Genomic DNA, 23,786 nt, shown 5'->3' on the forward strand with positions numbered 1-23,786 from the left:
TTGTATGGAACCACAAGTTGGTCTGTCTAATAATCAAGGGCCTTAAGTCTCCACTAAACAATGACACAAAATACTGACAACCAAATTTAGTTAATATCTAGCTGCTTACCATATATGATTATTTTCTATCTTGTCAGCATATAGCAACATACAAGATCTAGTTCAAATCCAACAAATAATTAAGGTAGTTATTGTGAGGAAATGAATGTGTGATGATTGGAAGGGCAGATATAAGGATGGAACAACCCAATTTAACATCCACCCTTTCTACATAAAGCTGGGGTAACATGAAAGCATATATCTCTATCAACAGTAACAGCTTTTTTAATTTGTCTACAAAAATCATGTCACATGAAATAACGGTTGCTGAGACCCAATTTTTTCTGAAAAGTGTACTAATCCACATAATGTGTTTCAGTATCAAGTGATATGACAGAAAGCAATTATGTTGAGAACAGGAGCTAAATGTCAAATACATCAAGAATTTAAATGTGAAATATAGAAAAATGAGACATATACTATTTCTCACCCACTCCCACCAGTTTTTTGTACCCCACCCCAACCAAATTTAAAATGAAAGCATTAAGGATAAAAACACATTCGCCAATTTAAAATCTTTAATGTAATTGTTGCCAGGGGGCTCTAATACTGCATCTTGTTGGTGTTTAAAACCAAATGGGAGTGTCTGCTGAAAACCCCATACAGTTCTGCCAACTTATGTTTATTCAAAACATTATCAAGCAAATAAAAAAAATGTTTCCTCCAGTGGAATCTACTGCTAATTCTGGTAATGAAAAAAGAGCACTCTAACTTTGCCCTTTTCATTGTCAAAGTCTCTTACACAGACTGGGTACAACTATTTGACATAATCCTGTCTGTTGCAGTACTAAACGGCCCAATTTTCATGGCTTCTGCAATTTTAAGGGAAGTATCTTCTGCTAAACCCTAACAATATTAGACGATTTTGTTCTTGAACACGCATATTTTCTGCAATTTTGGAATCAGGAAACACCCGTTTCAACAAAGGACCAATGCAGTCTTCTACCGCTAAGGGTAGTCTGTGTTCTATTAAAAAGTCAGTAGATAACGCCTCTGCATTTATAAAATTCGTGTCCACAATTTAGTTTTGCTGTAAAAAAGAAGTTACCTTAGTACTGCTATTAGTAAAACGAGCTAATTCAAGGTTTCTTTGTTTTACCACCATGACCAATATTAAAATCTTTTCCATGCAGCATGCAAGAGATGTGAAGCTGCCCTAGGATGGAACGCTGCATTGTGTAAATCATGTATTCATCTCTGAATCGGTATTTCGTGTTTTCCTAATTCATCTATGAAATTATTGAAAAATATTTTTGCTCTAACACACGCATCGACTCGATTAAATCTAACTTGACTTTTAGCACCAAATACATACAGACTGGTTCTGTACTAGATATGAATTAGAACAAAGAATCTGCACGCAAAGAGTACAAGTTAAAAAACCAGTCTGTTCTCTCCAAACTAAGCCATAGATCTGCTATAAAAAGAAACCGAGGTCAAAAGCTGAAAGTAGAAACCAGCATGTTTCTGGGAAATGGGGCACCTGCTATAAATATAACATAATACTATTAGGAAAGTGCATGCAAGTCTTCGGACAATCGTACTCTTATGTCGTAATTACACAGAAGCCGTCTTTTCTAAAATACGGTCTGTGGGAATAATGGGATGTTAATAAAAATAAGAAAACAAATTATTAATTTTTTTGGGAGGGAGATGTATTGAAAAAGCATAATCCGAATACAGTTACATGTAAGGTGTAATTTAGTGGAAAAAAAGCGTAATGATTAAGCCAAAAGCGTAATCGTTGGCATGTATGCATTACTGGCATCCACAATGAAAGTTTTGTCAGCATTTCTTTATCTGCATCACCGACAGCGTGCCAGATTGCATCATCGTTGGTAGCCTTTCTTACAAGTACAACTGTGTGCTTGACTCCAAAAATAACCTTCCTGACATTTCTGCAAAATCCAAAGACACGTGACAGTGGCATTGCACATGAAAATCTTCTACGACCATCTTTCAGCATTGATCGACATGCTGCAAATCCTAAGATGAATTCTGGATTAGCACCATGAACCACTGGCCACACATAAACGTTGTCAGCATTGTTTCTTGGTCATCTTATATTACACTGCCTGTTATCAGCGTAGTCAAAGTGTCTTTGGTAAACATCGACAGACCTTGAATAATCATCAGAATATCTTGCTAGACCCAATATCGTCATGGCAACGTCGACGTCGTTCTGGTATATTTCAATGTTTCTTCCATCAATCATGTATGTAGCACTGTTGAATAATGCCATAATGCCATTATTAACAAAACCAACCTTAACATCTGCTTTATATTCAGTATCATCTGTTTTAAAAATTTCACCTTCTACTTCAGTAAATGCTTCAGCAGGTAAGAAATATCTACTTGTATCCTGAACTTGCAGCTCAATTTGCCCACACTGATTTGGTTGTCATGCATCATAAGAATAATACTGATAATCATGCACAGACTCATCCTTGAGTACTGGTGCGTCCATGTCAAATGCCAGATCAGATATACATTTGAACATCTTTATTATACTTATTATCAAACATGAAGACCACTTGATGCTATTAAACTTGCAGATATATTTTTTTCTTTCTCTGACATAGGTACACCAGTCAACTCTGCTAGTTTTTGATTTGCAGCTTGATTTATTATTTTACTAACATTTGCAGGCATACCTTCAGTGCTGGGTAATTTTACTGGATGCGGTCTGCATATTAATCGTGCAGGTCTATATTTGATTGCTGAGAATGCTTAACTGGCAACATCACCAACAGTAACAATACCTTTATCACGAACGTCAATAGCCTTCATTCCCAGCTGCAGGAATCATCCTGGGCTTCGCCAATGTTGCAAATTGCGATTATTTTCCTTACTGGCAACAAAATATACCATCTGGCGATTTTATTGCTAACAACCTATTCTGGCTGTTTAATTTGTACATAAAATCATGGATTTGGAGTGGAGACATTCAAAGGGACCAGGAAAGGAAGCCACAAACTTGATGCATAATGCACTAGAATCTATCTGTTACAAAAACAAATCCTTTGTTCATATTGACAAACCCATCTTTACAGTGCATTGTTACATCATAATCCGCTTATGTTGACATCTGGCCTGAGTATTATATGCTGTGATACACTCAGTCATGCTACAGGACTATACCTACAATCAACCGACCTCTGAAGACGCAACAGAACCAGCTAGAATTAATTAAACGACGGCTAATCCTTCTGTTGTTTTTTTTAAATGTACCAATAAAACAGTTTTGCTGAAAATTTATTACCTCTGAAGTAATGATTGCTCTGTATAAATACAAAGCAAATGGGAAAAAATCTCAATCAGAATTATATACTGTCAACAGTGCAACTTTATCATGGGTAAACGTAAGTTAGACGTTGCGTGTTCATCGTCTCTTCCTAAGAGCAATTTAACAAAATTAACAGCATTTGGATTTAGTGCAAATTCATCATACAACACAGTCACTGAACCTGATGGTATACCTGACAGTCAAACATCATCTACATGTAGTGATGGTAGTAATGCTTCAAGTGCAACACCACATCATGATGAATGGGTTAAAAGTTCCTGACAATTTCTTGACAGCTGGAAACTTGGGCATCTGTGGCTGACATATGATACAAAGTTAAAGCAGATGTTCTGTGATATACATATCAAGGTACAAGTCATCAATTCATTTACAACTGGTTGTGATATTTTGAAGAAGGCGTGTGTCACCAAACAGGAATCCAGACAGGGTAAGTAATATATGTTAATTTTGCTCATTGATCTTTTACTTTTGCCATCAATCCAGTGTTATGACTCCAGGGACTTAAAACTACGCAAAAAAAAATAGCAAAACAAACAAGTTTTGCATAATTGAAACTAATTTATTTCTCAAATACAGGAGTGAAATAATTAAATTATCTTACAGCATGGTGAATGAATTCCTATTTCCTAAAAGTTCTTTCAATTCCAATAATTCCAAGAAATCCGAGTACATTCCAACGAAACATGCCCCTTCTGTGTTGAAGTTTCAAATGTACAGAAAGCTTTCCAAAGAATTCAAATAGTTGTTGAATAAATTTAGTTAATACCATTCAGTTATTCTAGCATGTCATGCAAAAGATCTTTTCAAAAACCAAGTTGGGAGATTGAATCCGAAAACACGCAGACTGGGACCTACCATTGGTAAGTTTTTTGCAGCATATTTAAGCATTGTTTTCACTAAATATTCACGGATTTTGCATCCAATACATGTGAAATTCTCAAAAGACATGCCATTTCTCCTTGTGGAGTGCGTTATTCCCCCCCCCCCCCAAACATGCCCACATTTCATACTCTGGTCAGCTGTGCCCAAACTGCACAATAGCTAAAGGTGAGATTCAAGCCTCTTCGAATACTTCAAAGAAACTGCCTGTTCTATAGTGAGTGAAAGCACTTGCAACTGACTGACAAACCAAAGACTTGTAAAAATTGTACTAACAGCTGCCTTGCCTGGCACTCAGCATTAAGACTGGTGTCAGGATAATATGACTGGGTGGGACATCATGCTGCATGCCTGCGGCATGAAGCCCCAGTGATAGACATCACTATAAACTGTCACACTGCAGACATGGTAGCGATATGACTGAAGAATTGTTAAAGCTACGTTAAAAATCTAAATCACACACACACACACACAAATAAGCAATGCCCTTTTTTGTTATAACAATGCCTAAAACGGGTGTGAATTTATGTTAACAGTTCAAATGTGGTCTCAAGTTACCAAACATGTGAGAACTATTTCCTACATTTTATATCCCAACTTATTTCCTTGTTGTTAACTGATATATGCATATAACACTGCTTACTAAAAAACATATTTATTCTGAATTATTGTCGGGGGGGGGGAGGGGAGAGAGGCACATATGTTCTGCGATATGTTTCTTCAATCCTTCTTTTAGTTTAATGATGGTAATTAATGTTTATATATATGGTACATTAATGCCAGGTGTTGACTCATTAAGTTTCATTGGTGGGAATGGCAATTCTAGTTTGCTTGTTGAGAAAAAAATCTACAGCATTCAGTGATCATTCTTGGGATTTAGGAAGCAATTCACTACAAGAAAAGCATGTAAGGCACGGCAAAAATAAATATCTGAACTCCTGGTTGACAGAGATGTACTCTATGAAGATAGTCATTAAGGGGGTTTTAGTATTAAAATGTCATTAACTAAAGTTCCTTACAAAACTATTATTTGGAAAATAATATACATATACATGATATAGACTTGCTTAATACCTGATGTTTCTATTTTTTTTTTTAAAAAGAGAGAGAGACTGTAGATGTTAAGAAAGTAGATATTTTACATTTGATAATGCATTTATTTCAGGTGAATACTAATGCACCAACAGTGATGTAGGGTGCAAAGACCAAGGAAGTAGTGCAAAACAGTCATGTAATGATTTATTTTGTAATATTATGGCTGTATTGCTTGTTGTCAACAAATACATATCCCACACTTTTCAGTTTTCATTGCCTATTACATTAATAGACTTGGAAAAATATTCACTACTTGTTCTGGTGGCATGAACATTGGCGACAAAATAATGAGGTTGGCAATTTGTCTGTGACAACTTTTTAAAAGCCAGGACCGTACATGCAGTTGCTTTACAGTCAGTATTGCTTTCAGGGCTATTCTTCTGAATAGACCTTGAACAACATCAAAAAGTCCAGCACCGTAGATTGCTTCATATGTTGGTAATCACGAACTTATCACCTTGACCATTACAGGTCCATGATGAGCATTATGTATAATCATCTTATTTTCTTATCACTGATCTAATTGCATACCCTCAATCATAGAGGTAATCATCAACAATTTCATCAAAGAGGGACCTAAACATTAATATCCATGATACTGCCTGTACATAATCTCTGACAAATAGCAGCTGCTTCATTAATGATTTTTGGGGAATTATTACTGGCTCGTCTTCCACCAATTAGAATTTCCAGTTTTTCAACATCGACAAGAGCATTATTGGGGCACAAGGTAATAAGGCCACTTCCTCAAGTAACAAGACCACTTCCAGTTGCTCCTTCTTTATCCCCTCTTGAGGTTTTATCTGCTTTTTTCTTCCCAGCTTTTGTGGTTGATTTCCTTTCTGCTCTTGCTTTATCAAGTTGCTGCTTCATTTCTTCTTGTTTCCTTTCTTGATTTACTCGTTCAGCATACTCACCTACTGCCTGGTTAAAAATGTCAAACTACCGAATGTTTTCCTTATATCTAATCTGCAGAATATTAATAGCAATGCAATATAAATCCCTAATCCAATCGGCAGCTTCTAGAGTTTTAACATATTCGGGTTTTACATGTATCTCTATTACAATATCCAAATGTGGCAATATTAATTATTTGGTCTGGATCATTGATAGTGGCAATACCTTCCTCAGTAAATTAAACCATAATGTTAATTTTAATTTTTGGTGGCAGCTCTTCAGGTTGTGGTTGAGGGGATTGCCTAGGTGGTGGTTGAGCTGCTTGAAGACGCCCAACAATACCAACTGGCAATGTCTCAAGAGCTTTTTGTGCTGCCTCAGTTGCTGTAACAATTTTCTTGGTTGGTTTGACAACTGGTTTAAATAACTGTTCCATACCCTCTGTAAATTCCACCTGAGACTCCTGACGAGCCTGTAGTTGTTGTGTGACAGAATCACGGATGGGGAGATATTTCTTAATTGCCTCTAGTCACTGTCGAGCTAGTTTAGCTGTTTGAGATTCTATAGTTAGTGTTATTATTGATATAATAATGATTTAATTAAGCCACACACATAGCAGCAGGGTGGGGACGACCAAGAGTAAGTGTCCGGGTAAATATACGAACACACAAAAACACAAGTGTCAAAGATAAAATAACCCAATTAGAGAGACCTCGGTTGGTTAGAAGTCTCGGTTTGGCATGATTGATGTTGTATTTTCGTTTTCGTAGGAAGCTTTATTTTTCGCAAATGGTCTCTACAAAAAGTGGTCTGTTCAACCTCCCTGCTGCTTGTTGTGCACATTTTTGGAAATTCTTTTGAATGACCATCATATTTTATGGTAAGTCGACATCATTTGTATAAAACTGAAAGCCCTTCATTCCAGGATGACTTCTATCAAATTTAGTCAAAGTTGTTCCAAGTTTTCTCTCTTTGTCTCTTTTGCAATGACAGCCATATCTGATACAGCTTCATTTGCACAAATGTAAAAGTTGTTCCAATTTTTCTCTCTTTGTCTCTTTTGTAATGACAGCCGTATCTGATACAGCTTCATTTGCACAAACGTAAAAGTTGTTCCAAGTTTCTCTCTTTGTCTCTTTTGCAATGACAGCCATATCTGATACAGCTTCATTTGCACAAACGTAAAAGTTGTTCCAAGTTTTCTCTCTCTGCCTCTTTTGCAATGACAGCCAAATTACCAAGCTAAGCCACTGATAAATACCCTTGGTGGCTGTGATGCATTCTCTAATTCAATTATTTGATACATACAACTGCTAAAACTTACGTGGAGGACATTCCAGTTCATCTGAACCATCAGGACAGTCATCCACTGTGTCACACTTGTAGCGTTTAAAAATACACAGGCCACTTCCAACACATCGGAACTGTGTGTATGCACACTGCATCTCAGAAACTGGAAGGAAAGAAAATGTCCCATTTTAAGTTCATTTAAAGTCAGTGTTGACACCAAGGAAAGAAGCATAATACGGCCATAGGATGATCATATCTGTAACACAGGGGTGCGTAACTTTTTTCGGCCAAGGGCCAGATTGCATTTTCTAAGACCACTCGAGGGCTGCAAACACAATGCTACATGTTCTATACAACAGCCACTTGGTAAACAAAATTAACATTAATAAACTACTGCCTGACATGAAGGTTTTATATAATTTTATTTTTACATGGAAAAATGAAGACTCAAGAGTCAAGAGGAACTGAACACCAGTTTTTACTTACTAAGTTTAAGTCCAACATATAATTCCTCATTTGTTGCTTGCATGTAATCTAATTAGATGGTTGTGACTGAATGTGTTTAACTATTTTATCACTGTTTTGTTGTAATTCAGTTGTTGCAATCTTCAAAATGGAACTGAGGTTGCTCTCAGTCAAGTTTGATCTCAGTTTATTCTTATTGAGGTTCATGATTGAGAATGGTTCGACAAATTTGTCTGGACAAAGATTACTGAAAAATGTTATTTTCCTTCAAGGCCACTTTCAGTTCAGCTGAACACTGAAGGTCAAGGACCTCCAACTGATATCCAGCAGGAATAGCTTCCACTGTACAACAAAAGGGATCACGTATGAAATTAAACAAATCTTTCTTTTCTTGGAAGTCTTGAAAACGATTACTGAATTCCTTCTGTAAGGTTTCACAAGAATAATGATATCCCAAAAATTCACACTGGTACTCCACTTGGAAAAGTAGGCATGTCTCAAAATGTGCGTGTGTGTGATTTGGATTTTTAACGTAGCTTCAACAATTTTTCAGTCATATCGTTATGATGTCTGTAGTGTGGCATTTTATAGTGATGTCTAGCACTGGAGCATCATGCCACAGACATGTAGCATGATGTCCCTCCCAGTCACATTATCCTGACACCAGGCCGACTAGTCCAAACACTAACCTCTTAATGCTGAGCGCCAAGCGAGGCAGTTGTTAGTACCATTTTTATAAGTCTTTGGTATGACTTGGCTGGGGATCGAACCCACGACACCTCCCACAGCCGAGGCGGATGCTCTTACCACTATGCCACCGGAGTGGTCTGTCTCAAAATGAATAAGATTCCCAGACTGCAGATGTGACTGAAAGAGTTGTAGTTTTAAATGAAATACTTGCAACTCTTGAAACATGTCAAAGATAAAGTGATCTTTACTTTGAAGACATTGATTCACAGTATTTAAATGACCTGTAATGTCTGCAAGAAAGGCCAAGCCAGACAGCCATGTCATATCATCAAACACAGCTGTTTCTTTACCCTTCACAGTTAGAAATCTGCGAATTTCTAAAAGCAGTTCAACAAATCTTTTCAAAACGTTTCCTCCTGCACAAGCATCAGACATCTGTGTGTTAAGGAACATCCTGATAATCAGCTTGAATCTCTTCTGGAAAGGATCTAAATTGCTGAAGATTAAGGCCTCAGGAGCGGATGAAGTTAATAGCAGTGAAAACATATTTCATTACACTGTAAAATTTCATGACATGACTACAGAGTGCTTCCTGGTGAATAATACAGTGGTACATATTGAGAGCATAACCTCTAAGACCAATTTCGTTCAAATGTAACTTCACTTGAGCAGCTAATCCTGTTTCTTTTCCTACCATTGCAGGAGATCCATCTGTTGTCACACTACACATCTTTGACCACTGTACATTAAATCCACCAATAACTGACTTCCATTCCTTAAAAATATCTAGACCTGTTGTACGTGCATGCAATGAAGCTAACCCTGCCAATTCCTGAGTTACCTAATAATTACCATTCACTGCTCATACAGAAACTAAGAGTTGTGCAGTATCAGTATTGTTATGTATATTTAATTTAATTGTTTGTTAGTTTTAATTTTTTTTTCCCCATTAAATGTTATAGTAATGTTATTTTCTTTACTGGAATTTGACATTTTCCAGAAATTAGTTTGACCTGTTTTGTAAACACCTAATATTCGAACTTTGTATCTTAATGCTGGCCTAGTTCCTGACCTTGATAGGGAAATAGTAAGAGTTGGAGTAAACAATTTTCTTTGTTTTTATAGTGTGAGATTTATAGTGAAACTGAGGCTATAATGGGAGTATGTGACCATAGACATGTAAATAGCTTCTAGAAAGTGATCACGTGACCCTCATACAGGAATCTGTTTTGCGTCTTAAATTAGTGTATAACCTTTTTCTATAGAGAAGTTAGTCAGTTGGGTTTTTAAACACTTAGATATCAAGATGTTTGTTTTACTGTAACCAGTTTGAGTTTTGAAATTCTATTTTATGGAATTATTAATTCTTTTCCCTGTGAATATTTAAGTGCTCATACAGAATTCTTGGACAATGACATTTATTGAAATTTTATTTGGAATTCAAACACCAGAATATTATTTTCTGTGGTTCAACAAAGAAATGTTGACACATTAATACTATACTGGCTACAGTACATGTCATCGCCTTCCATTTTGGATTTTCGTTGGGACTCTTACTCAAATTCATTAGAACATTTTATTACTAGGGTTTCTAACTTTTAATTCTTGGATTATTTTTGGATTTGATTCTTAAACCTCATTTTTACCTTGTTTTTTCAAGGGAAATAAACTATTTGTTACAATTTACAAAGCTTGTTGACTTCACTATTTTCTTGCTACTGTTTAGGAGAACCTAATCATGTAACAGTATTATCAGTACTTTCATCCAAAGCTACTGAAAAATATGTGCAGATAGCTAATCTATTAAGAAACTGCTCAGCAATGTCTTTTGCAAAGTCCTCGACTCAGCTTTGAACTGTCATTCTTGATAATGGGACTTTGCTTAAAATAGTGGCATTTTCTGGACATATGTCTGTGCAGATACTTTGGAGACATTCTCTATTAAAATCACCATCTGAAAAGGCAGTGATGACATTGCAATTATCTGTGCCACTTTGCAGTTGGCACTTGTCAATCATCTTGTTTCTTGCAACTTCCTTGTGAAAAAACTTTGCTCAGCCATCAGTCTTCTTTAACTGTTCGATTTTCTGCCTTCTCAAGTCACCTCGCAATTCCTTATAAACAGCGGCATGTTTCATTTTGTATTGTCGTCTGCAGTTATACTCTTTCATAATGCTAAGTGATTCATAGCAAATTAAACACACTGATTTGCTGTTAAAAGTATCCATAAAATGCTGATATGCACATTCATCACTAAACTGACATTTTTCTCCATCAATCTTATGCTTTTTAGCTTACGGGTAAACATCATCGCCTACGGCACTCTAAATTTATATTTTAGAGAAGCACGTTTTGTCTTAATTATCGCTGACACTGTTGACACAATGAAGAAAATATATTCTAGAATTGCATACACAGAACTTAAGATTGCGTAATAAGCTGCCAATAAAAAATCTTGGTAGTAGTAAACTTGACAGGGCCGGTGCACAAAAGTTGCCACCTGAGGTGAGCCAAGTTTACGCTGTCCTTTTGCACTGGCATTCAAACAGATGTGGCTTTTTTAAATTTCTTAGGTGATGATGACATTACTGCCTTTCCCAAGTTAGACTTAAGCTCTGTGTCAGGTTCATATAGGTCGCAAATTTGTTAGTTGTAATTTCTTTAATATAATTACTGTTCACAGGCCAGATTTCTGTGTTGTTTTAATTTGCCCTGAGGGCTGGACCGAACATGTTTGCGGGCCACGGGTTGGGCACCCCTGCTGTAACAGAATGATAACTGGCTCAATTTTAAATACAAACCCAGATCTGTCTAACTGCTAAATGCAAATAGCCTGGGTTTGTAGGATTCTTTATGTAGAAATTTGTTACTATGCTACTGATTGCATATGGCATGAAGACAATAATGAGACTGTAAAACAAAATAGTACATGACACTCATAGTACATGACAAAGGCAGCAAACCAATGCAAGTTGTGGCACGAGTGTGGGTTGACAATTCATTTAAAATTCCTGGTACCACATAAGGTTTTGATTAATGTGTAAAATCACCCAGTTTGTTTTCAGCAATCTTGCAAAAACATAAAACACATTTGAAATCTTAGTTGTGTACCATATTTTCACGCCACAGATGCGATGGTAAATGTCCAACCGTGTTATAGCAATACAGATAACCACCCAGTACTCGCAAGACTCACCCTTGCTGGTGACATGTATACGCAGGCTCTTTACTTGATGAATCTGCGTAGAGTTGAAGACACATCTGTATTCACCCGCATCAGAGCGATTCACTTTGTCAATAAGAAGTAAAACTGTGTACCATACCTTCGATGTGGGGACAGAAATGACATGTATGGAAGGATCATAGTGGGGAAATTCCCACTGAAGCATCCAATGATTATTTACGAAGGGAACTCCCGTGACGGAACAGTTGACTTCCACTCGCTGCCCTTCTTCCACAACCAGAACTGGATTCTTTGGTATGATCTTCAACTGATCACCGGAGTCTAAAAGAAAGGATTGAAATGCAAGCAGGATTATATATATATATATATATATATATATATATATATATATATATATATATACTCACACACACACACATATATATGTACACACACACACACACACTCACACAGACATCATGCTGCTCCCTTGAAAGTTCACGCCTGGATACCCTGCAAACCCCATTATCATGATGGGGCAGGAGTGGATCTCATTTTTTGTCTAGAAAAAGCTATAACAATTTACCCTTATTTGTTGAACGCAAAATTTGTGATTTAGTTGTATATTTTAATTCAGCTTCAGTGTAATCACAAATGCAATATGTTCTTTTGTACTGAAAAATGAAAAATGTCAATCTACCATTTCTGAGAGAACCTAATTAACTGCCGTGTTCTGTCTCCAATTTGTGAATTGTGGATGTATATGTTAAATTGCCACACTCAATTAAAAGCAGACCTGCTTTATATTATTATGTCAATATATTTTTTATCAAATAAAGTGAATGGATTTATAATTTTTAATGGTATGCAAATCCTACCTGCTTAAGAACTAGCAGTCATTACTGCATAAGTAACAAACTACTTTCAGTTATCCTAGTCATTCATGATCTGATCAAACACAGCAAGGGAACCAAGAAAAAAAGGCATACCGAGTGAACTGAAAGCTCTGTTTAATACATACATTCCATTATGGTGTTAAAGCGAGGAATAAAGTTTGTAGTGAACTTAAAATTCCAGAACTGGAATAGATTTGGTCACTATTACTGTAATAAAATCATGACATCAATATTTCACTAAAAACACAATTCTAAAATATAGAGTTTCAACGTTGACAGTTTTTTTCACGAAACAAATATCTTTTTAAACAAAATTAATCTTGTTTTGCTGTGCAAAACGGTGGCATAATAAACAATGTTTTGCAGGTACACAAAGAGGCACACATTTATGTGATGTGCTGAAACCTATTTAGAGTTAAGTTTTTCATGATGTTTCCAAGATTGGTTTTCTTGAAAATAAAGACAATTTATACCAAAAAGCAAACACTTTCATTAGAAGGAGCAGGTTAATGATAATTATTCTCATTACTGATTATAAAATGAATATTCAGCCATTAAAAAGCACTGCCAACGATCCCCAAACAATCTTCTTGATGTCTAGCAAGATGTCACCATGTCTTCATGTTTCAGAGATCCGTCAGTAACTCACATCCTCTCTTATATTGTAGTCAATGAACCTCTCTGGGGGCAATTTACTGAGGGATATATATATATATATATATATATATATATATATATGGGACAATCTGTTAACATCGCTTACCATTCCATTGAGTGATGTTAACAGTAGAGATTAAATCTGTCTGCTGATGAAGTCCTTAGCATAAGGAGTAGTATATATGAAAGATTTTTTTCAAAACTGCAAGATATTGTAGAATGCATTAAGGGTTGAGGGACTGGAATTTCTATCCAGCTAGGAAATACACCTCCCACCATAAAAATAAATGACTGGTCTCTAAAACACCAGATTATCTTAAATCCTCTAAGATGGTGGACTAAATGATTCAATACAGGATCTATTTAATTGTAGACCCACACAATCAACAATAAAAGTATCCTTGTTGTGTACGAAAATATCAACAATGCAACCATGTACAGCCATTTTTCTTCCTAACAAATCTTTGTCAACATCACATATATTCAAGAAAACATGAAGGGCTGAGGATGATACCGAGTCAAAGCAACTTATAAAATTTTACTTGACTGACTTGTAAAATCAATAGTCCAGGATGCAATGCAAAGAGATTTGCTCAACCCTAAAAGTTTTACCAGAAACACGCATTTTTTAAATACTTTTTTGTCGCCAAGTTGCATTTTTTGACTCTCACAACTACTTTACTGAATGAGGAAGTTTAAAACTGATTATAGTTATTTAATATATGGTAACATGATACAATCATTCAAAACAAAAAACAAGGCAAACACTGCTTTAAGTTGTGGCAGAACATATCAAAATATGAAAAAAATATTTTAATTTATTTACATATTAAAAAGCAGACAAATGTGTTTATGCTTTTTTTTTAGATATCATATGAATGAAATGGGGAGATATTAATTTGTAATCAGTGATTGCATGAAATGATCGATAAACAGAGGACATATAGATTCAAGGTTATGCAAGAGATACACTGATAACATTGTAGTACAGAAAAAATATATACAGTGTCATATACCTGTCCTAATGTTGGGAACTTGATGCATCTGTTGCAGAAAGTGAAAATCAATTTGAAACACAGCAAGAAGTAAAATAAGATAAACCAGCAGCAAACTGATACAATTAGAAAAGACCTGCCAACCCTGACAAGTCCGTCTCAGTAAGGCAGTAGATTTTTTTTCCGTAAGATTGACCAGTGTTCAGTAAGGTGTAACAAAAAATTATATACTGTCAACAGTGCAACTTTATCATGGGTAAACTAAGTTAGACGCTGCGTGTTCATCATCTCATCCTAAGAGCAAGTTAACAAAATTAACAGCATTTGGATTTAGTGCAAATTCATCAGACAACGCAGTCACTGAACCTGATGTTATACCTGACAGTCCAACATCATCTACATGTAGTGATGGTAGTAATGCTTCAAGTGCAACACCACATCATGATGAACAGGTTAAAGTTCCCAAAAATTTCTCAACAGCTGGAAACATGGGTGTCAAAGGCTGAGATATGATACAAAGTTAAAGCAGATGTTCTGTGATATATGTATCAAGGCACAAGTCGTCAATTCATTTATAACTGGCTGTGATATTTTGAAGAAGGGGTGTGTCACCAAAATGAATCGGAGGGGGGGGTAATTTTGCTCATTATCTTTTACTTTTGCCACTAATCAAGTGTTACGACTCCAGGAACTTTATGCAACAATAAACAGCAAAACAAACAAATTTTGCATAACTGAAAATAATTCATTTCTTAAAATACAGGAGTGAAAGAATTAAAGTAATTTATAGCATGGTGAATGAATGCCTGTTTCCTAAAAGTCCTTTCAATTCCAATAGTTCCAAGAAATCCGTATACATTCCAATGAAAAAAGCCCCTTCTGTGTTGAAATTTCAATTGTATAGAAAGATTTCCAAAGAATTCAAATAGTCATTGAATAAATTTAGTTAATACTGTACAGTATTCCAGCATGTCATGCAAAATATATATCTTTTCAAAAACCAAGTTGGGAGATTGAATCCGAAAACGTGCAGACTGGAACCTACCATCAGGAAGTGTTTTTGCAGCATATTTAAACATCGTTTTCACTAAAATATTTGCCAATTTTTCGGGTCCAATAGACGTGAAATTCTCGCCATTTCTCCCTGTGGAGTGCATTATCACCCTCCCCAATGTGCCCTCGTTTCATACTCTGGTCAGCTGTGCCCAAACTGCACAATAGCTAAAGGTTAGACTCAAGCATCTTCGACATAGTTCAAAGAAACTGCCTATTCTACTGAGTGAAAGCACTAGCAATTGATTGACAAACAAAAAAAATTCCCTTTTTGTTACAACTCAAAATGCCTAAAATGGGTGTGAATTTGTGTTAACAGTTAAAATGTGGTCTCAAGCTACCATAAATGTGATAACTATTTCCCACATCTTATATCCCACATTATTTCCTTATTGTTAACTCATATATGCATATAACACTGCTTACTAAATAACATTTATTCCTAATGAGCTTTGGGGGGCACATATGCACTGTGATATGCTTCTTCATTCCTTCTTCTAATGATGGTAATTAATGCTTATATATATGGTACATTAATGCCAGGTATTGACTCGTGTAAGTTTCATTGGTGGGAATGGAGATCTAGTTTGCTTGTTGAGAAAAAATCTACAGCATTCACTGATCATTCTTGGGATTTAGGAATCAATTCACTACTAGCAAAGCATGTAAAGCATAGCAAAAATAAATTTCTGAACTCCTGGTTGACGGAGATGTACTTTGTGATGCTAGCCATTAAAGGTGTGTATGGGGGCATTTAATTAGTGAATGCATTAAATTGACGGTCGCATTATACATCACTTATCTTACACTGCAAAGTACGATCATAGGGTTTTAGTATTTAAATGTCATTAACTAAAGCATCCTACAAAACTATTGTTTGGAAAACGATAGAGAGAGAGAGAGAGAGAGAGAGACTGTACGTGTCAGGAAAGTAGATATTTTACATTTGATAATACATTTATTTCTGGTGACAATAGTCATACCTATGCACTAACGGTGATGTGGGATGCAATGACCATGGCTGTATTGCTTGTTGTCAATAAAGTAATAGGCATCCCGTCTTTTTCAATTTTCATTGCCTATTACATTAATGTACTTTGACAAATATTCACTACTTATTCTGGCAACATTTTTTGAAAATTGGCGACAAAATATTGAGATTGGCGATTTTTTGGGGCCACAACTTTTTAAAAGCCAGGACCATCTCTGGAATGTATCCTATATGCTGAATATGTTGCTAGGTTAAGATAATTAGCATGGAATAGGGGGAGAGGTGTAGATTATGTTGTTGTTGTTGTTGTGGGGTTTAACGCCATTTTTCAGCACACAATAGGCTATACATGGCAGCCAGTATTAATGGTGGAGGAAGAACCCAAGAAAACCCTGGAAAGAACCACCGACCCACGAGAAGATACTGGCAAGCTTTCTCACATACCAACATTGGCCAAATCCAAGACTTGAACCCACACAGACAGAGGAGAGATGGCAGTGATTTGTAACAGAAAGCGCTTTAGACCACTCGGCCACTCGGGGCTCTGGTGCAGATTATGAACCATTTCATTTGGTTTTAATCTGCAGATGATGAGTGAGTATTCTCAATCTTTTTTGTTTTTATTAATATAAATGAGTGTCTCAGACAAGAAATGCTGTTTCAGATGATTTATATATTTAAAGAATAACTAGACTAACTGACAATAGTTATTCATGACTGCTCAAGACTAAAATAACTTATAGTAAGTATTGTTTTTTGTGTGTGATTTGGATTTTTAACATAGCTTTAACAATTTTTCAGTTATATCGTTAGAATGCCTGCAGTGTGGCAGTTTATAGTGATGTCTAACAATGGAGCATCATGCCGCAGACATGTAGCATGATGTCCCACCCAGTCACTTTATCCTGACATCAGGCCGACCAGTCCTAACAATAATCTCTTAATGCTGAGCGCCAAGCGAGGCAGCTGTTAGTACCATTTTTGTAAGTATTCTTGTTTTAGTTTTTTTGTATCGATTCTCCATTCTTGTATTGACATGTGTATTGTTACAGCAAAAGTAATGATGCATCGATATACTGATGAACAGTTTTACTCCTACAGTATATGGCATAGAATTTAAATTAACACATCTTGAAATTTTTTAAACTGTGTGGACGGCTGAACACACTGTCCTTAAAACTGTAACATTTAAATGAAGTTAAGATTTGCACCTGTAATACAGTAACACTAGTCTTGAGAGACTGTCCCTTCTGCCAAGAAAAAAACGGTTTCTTCACACAGGAGGTCTCATAACAGGTTTTTGAACACAAAGTCCAGAAGTCAGTTAAAAGGAAGACAAATATCTTGAACAAAACAAAGCATGCTACAAAACATCGTTATTACGGTAGTAAGATGGCGACCCAAAAACAATTATCAGGGTCGATGTCTTATTTTTGAGGACTATCGTTCCCCTGTCAGTCCACCAGAGAACACTCTAAACAACACCGTTTATTTAGACAGTAAGACGTCGAACCAAATAACTGAAATATCAGGTAGACGTCTAACAGTAACACTCTTGGACAAGACCCCTCAATGACGCCATTCTAATTTCTGGACACTATTAAGTCACTTATAATTTACACCCTTCTCCATATCAGGGCTTGAATTTAACACAAATTTCACTGTAGCCAGAAGGACTAGTATATTGAGAAATTTACTAGTCCTGCCAAATCTTTACTAGTCCTGTTCTCAAAACAATGTCACACAGCTTTCATGTACATTTACCGATTCAATTTTAAAGTTCGAACAACCAGCAACAAAACTGGATGTTATCTGTGTTTGTTTTTGCGAATTGCATACATCAGTTACACCACATAACATTCCTTTCCTCGTCATAATTCAGCCATTCCCTGTCTTTTGTCCATTTCTTCTGAAATTTTCCATTACGCTTTTCCCTATCATAAGAATTATTACTCATCATTCTCATTCAACTTTTGCTTTTTTCGGTGGCTGAACACCTTCTATCAAATGCCACATTTTGCCTGTCTTATAAGGAGGGAATTGTGCCTTGTTTTGAAATACAAGATGTTATAGTATAGCTGACGTGAATTATTTAAAGCAAGAAAAGGAATGGCACAGTGTCCTTTATATAATAATGTCAGAGCAAGAAACACGATTCAAAACACGTGTCTTTGCCCCCCCACAATTAAATGGCCTCTCCCTAACAAAGACTTAACATCAGCAGATGTTCTGCATGATCAAAGCAGTAGCTATTGTAAACACTATTATAAAATATTAGCATCAGAAGATAGTGTTAGTTTCAGCATGGAAAAGGTGTATTCCCATCACACGAAGCCATCTGACACTCGGCGAGTTGTATTTAACAGCTCCAATTATGGTATCATAACTCGTAAGTTTGGTAATTGTTCCTAATTAATCGAACCTCAATGTATTGTTGAAATCAATAATAAGGCGGAAAATTTTCAAATCTTAGATGCCCATGCTCATAGATTTTAATTCCCAACAAATGTATGGCATTCTGCTTGGACATCTCCACATGTATTCAATTATTTGTTCAATCTTGTCAGGGAAAAATATAAAAACTATTCTTATCATCGTAGAAAAAGCAGGTGTATGGAAAGGAAGTGTCAATAACGTAATCGTAATAAATTGATCTAATTCTTATAATTATTTCGATGGAAATGTAAAATATGTAGTTTCCTGTTTGTGACTGTTGGAGTGTTTGGGTAGTGAGCCAAAAAAAAAAAAAAAGAACCTTAAAAAAAACATGCAAACTAATTTCTTTGAAGTTTTTGCCATGTTCTTATATGTGTGGTATACCGCTTTGTAGTTTGTTACTGTGGTCAAGTGAATAAAGTGTGATACGTCATTTTTTCATTTAATTCATTAGCAGATTAATTGGGATCAATTACCCAACTTCCATTGTTAATGACAGGACCATAATTTGTGCTGTTAAGTGAAATGCACAAAATCGGATGGATTCTTGTTATAGAAATGCACCTTTCCGAGGCATAAATTGACCTCATCTTCTCATGCTAATATTTTATGACTGTGTTTACAATGGCCACTGCTTTGATTCTACAGTACATCTGCTAAGTCAAGTCTTTATCAGGGAACGGCGTAAACAAACACTGACTATTGATAACTGAAACTGACTAGCCCATCAGACTATTATTATAATGAAAGTTACTAGTCCGACAGGAAATCTGCTAGCCTCGGGCTAGTGGACTACCACTAATTTCATTTAAGTACCTTATAACTTTGAATGGCCACTTTTACGCAATTTTTATCTGTTGCTTCCTGCCTTGTACAATTTGAAAAAAGCATCCACCACTACACTTATTATCAGGTGCCGGTCTGTGTCAAAGGTGTTCGACGCAAGCAAGATGTTGAGAAAGAAAAAACAATAATCTAAAGGACAAAATCATACAGAGTGACATACGACCCTCTCTATCGTAACATATAAGAGAGAAGGTACGGAACTTCCAAATATTTCGTTCCACCCATGACCCTCGATTTCCTTCTGCTATTTCCGTTTTTTAAGGCAAACGACCACATTATATGGCTTGTTTTACTCCTGAGATATTTTTCTATTCTTCAAGCCATTATTGACTTTTCTGCGATGTACCAAACTGAAGTTACGGGCTCCGAAACGTGTGATTTTCACGAATTTTTTCGTTTTGGACAAGTGCGTGCACATGTGAAAACCGCTACATGTACCATGTTTTCAACTCTATGGTGCATCCCTTCTTGAATTACAGAACAGTGGTAGATGCAAAAGTAAGTTTTTACTTACAATTATCTCGATTTAACTTTAGGAATCCTGTTCTATGCAAGAATTAGACATTGTCTTCTTCACTGCACATGCGATTCTATTTTCAAGACAGGTAAACTATGCAGCACACACGTCAACGCCGAAATATGATTGGCTCAAAAGGTTATACTTATAATTCACATGAGCTCGGACTTGTCTAAGAATAAAAAATCGCACGTTTCGGAGCCCGTAACTTCAGTTTGGTACATCGCAGGAAAGTCAATTATGGCTTGATGAATAGAAAAATATCTCAGGAGTAAAACAAGCCATATAGTATGGTCATGTGCCTTAAAAAACGGAAATAGCAGAAGGAAATCGAGGGTGATGGGTGGAACGAAGTATTTGGAAGTTTCGTACCTTCTCTCTTATATATTATAATGGAGAGGGTCCTATGCCAGAACGGGTCATGGGGGTAATCTAAGGTATTTTTGTCACTCTGTATGATTTTTTCCTTTAGATTATTGTTTTGTTTTGTTTTTCTCAACATCTCGCTCGCGTCGAGCACATGTGGTCTGTGTGGCTAGGGAATCAATATGGCGGAAACAAAAATAATACTGTAGGATTTACTCTGTCGGGAGAATCAGGTTCTTAAAGAAGATGCCAACAAATGCACCAGTGCTTCATGTTACACTTACAACAGTGAAAGGAAATCAAGAACTGCGTGACCAAGAAAATGGCTAAAAACTCCACAATGACTGAAAATTCCATTCGTCACAAACAGGAAGACCGTCTTACGACGCCATTTGCACACAGCAGTAGGTCAATACTAAAACTGAAAACAGATACCTGAAATAATGTACCGGATTACAAAACACTATTTCTCGTGTACTATTGCATATGGAGGTGGGGGTGGTGGTGGTGGTGCTGAAACGATGAAAAGAACATTCATATTAAACTATTTTCTCGCTAATGTCAAACAGAAATTTGGAATCTGATTCAAAGTTAGTCTGGATGCAATTTGTAAATAAAAATGGTGGGTGTAATGTTGAGTAAACCTATACAATGTTAAATTAGTTTACAAGAGAACAAGTTCGGACTTGTTAAATTACTTGAAATTCAAACTCCAGTTCACAAGGTAATGATAAAATTAAAATTCTGAATAGTCAAATGGCTCACAACCTCGCCATTCATATGCATTGTCATTCAGACACTATTGTAGTACAGTAGATGAAGACCAACACTCCAATCGTCTTACTCCAGTATATTTTCTAATCTTGTCTTTTATTCCATTTTTAAAGTCATTGAACATAAAATGAACACTTAGGCTTAAAATCGGGCACTGTCCTTTTCCTTATTTTATTTATTTATTTATTTATTTATTTATTTTGATTTAGATTAAACTTCATATCTCTAAGGTCTATTTCTTGAAACAAATACCAAATTTCCGTCTTCGGTTCAGCTTGCACTTGTTCTGCTAGTCCGATAAATCAACCCCCAAATATATGTTGATACTGATGGACAATATGTGGGTCATATGTCACCTGTTCATTAAAATCTGGAATTTTTCTGCATGTAGATCTTTCCGGAACAAACCTGCGTACATTTTAGACACTCACCGGTAATTGATAACATCCATATCTAGCGCGAAATTCAAAATGGCCACAAGAGAGATGGTTGTGCTATTCCACGTTACTTTACAAGTCACCACACAAAGGACTTGCTCCGGAAATATAATGTTCACCAGAAACTCTTCAACCGACGTTAGCTCCATAGCTGCAAGAAATACCGGTGAGTGTATAAAATATACACCAAAATGTTCTGCGGATTCGTGCAGGCTTTAATGAATAGGTGATATCAGCCCCTAAACCGAAAATCAGTATCATCATATCATCACGGGTGAGGGGCTGATTTATTGGTCAAATGTTCTTCATCCTTTGTCGGATCTGCTGACGCAGCCTTGTTGATAGTGTTAATGGATCCATCGAAGTTGTATTATGATTTATATTCGTTGTTTCTTTTAATTTTCGTCATGTCCGTATGTGATCGTACTTCATAAAATGGGTGCTAGTACAGCCTCTTACCTAAAGTAAAGGTAGATGGTGCTAATCTACAAAGCGGTCTGCTTGACTCGATCATGTTTTAAATAACTCGCAAGACGTCCAGGGTTATCTATGGGCAGAAAGAGGACTGCATCTGCAGTGTACAGCCCAAACTGAGATGTCTCCCATACCGGCCATCATTTTAGCCTGGTATATGGCATACGTCTCTCTTACCTCGTAATTGCTCAACGGCACAAAGCCCGTAAACGTAACAGATCGGCACTTGTAGTATTTCGCTGAGACAACGGTCATGCTGGTAAGCTAGTATTGATTTGTCAGGTATGAAAGCCACCGAGCGAGTGATCATTGTTTCGATTGTCGCTCGCTCTTGATCTGCCGACTGCCATTGTGCTGCCAACCCATGTAGCAACTCGTCAACATCAATACTTACACCAACTGTCACGGCTCTTAGCAAGTTCTGGATAGAGCTGTTGCAGCGCATAGTTCTTAAGCACACAGCTCTAAGTAGCTTGCATATAATATAAGTTACGGTACCAAGAGTTAACGCATGAATGGTGCAGTAGAGAATATCAAGCTACCACATTTCATGCAGCTCAGGAGGCCTTAAGGAAACCGCAAGTAATGTGATGGCTTTGTGTGCAGTAGTAGTTTTACACACAAACTCTCATTTCTGAGGAACTCGGTCCCCAGCCCAACAGTCGGTTTCAATGATACTGCATTCTCTGAGCATGTCCCCGTTGAGTTTTCGTCTTTGCAGTAAAAGAGTGTTATCCACGAGGTTTACTCGCGAAAGTCGCGGACAACGGTGACACAGAAAAGGAACACGCATCACTGACTCAGCCTGCTAATCCATAAATCGAGGACGGAATATTGGTGCATACTGCATAAAAAGTGCATGACATCGACAAGTAATACAAACCACTGGTGTCAGACTATTGCGCCATTTTGGGGTTGGCACCTCCTGGTTTAGGACTGACTGCACTTTCACCGTCGTAACCAGAGCCAAAGTGTTGACCTCTGGGAGTCTCGGGTGCGATTGATACTACAAAGACAACGTGTCATTAGGCAAAACGCCCTTAGCAATAACCTTTCCTTCGGGGTATGTTGTGTTCCTCTATTTCTCGACTCACCAATAGAGGAACAGAGTTATATTCGAAAATGGCGAGCTCTGTCGCTTACATGTAACTTGCCAGAAAGACAAACAGTCCGTAAACCTGTGAACAGAAGGCATGGTATTTGTGACTCTTGTTGAGCGTGTTGACACGCATAATTATTTCCAGCTCAAGCGATATCAAGTGTACTGATACATTCTTTGACATCACAGCAGTCTTACTGGCATACCACCGCGAGTTGCAAGTCCATAGGAAAACTAACCCAGCCCCCGCCCACTATACAGACCAATTAAATTGTTATACCATGCTGCGTATGGAGGAACTATAATGTTGCTATGCCCAAAACTATAAGAATGTTGGCTGAAAAATATATGCGAGACTTA

At 36.6% G+C, this 23,786-nt stretch overlaps 1 protein-coding gene across 2 annotated transcripts in view; it reads right to left on the reverse strand.

Annotated features, from left to right (window-relative positions):
• LOC149787614 (uncharacterized) overlaps positions 1-21,048 on the reverse strand; it is a 49,559-nt gene extending 28,511 nt beyond the window's left edge. For both annotated transcript variants that reach the window (XM_089973785.1, XM_089973784.1), the window contains exons 1-3: positions 20,927-21,048; positions 11,919-12,227; positions 7,602-7,730 (exon numbers count right to left, since the gene is read on the reverse strand). In XM_089973785.1, the coding sequence (XP_089829911.1) occupies positions 7,602-7,730; positions 11,919-12,227; positions 20,927-20,999 (511 nt within the window). In that variant the 5' untranslated portion in view covers positions 21,000-21,048. The remainder of the gene's footprint in view (positions 1-7,601; positions 7,731-11,918; positions 12,228-20,926) is intronic.
• Between the last annotated feature and the right edge of the window lie 2,738 nt (positions 21,049-23,786).

Source organism: Sinohyriopsis cumingii, chromosome 11, assembly GCF_028554795.1.
Source record: "Sinohyriopsis cumingii isolate HCF-2022 chromosome 11, ASM2855479v2, whole genome shotgun sequence".
In the NCBI taxonomy this organism is placed as follows: domain Eukaryota; kingdom Metazoa; phylum Mollusca; class Bivalvia; order Unionida; family Unionidae; genus Sinohyriopsis; species Sinohyriopsis cumingii.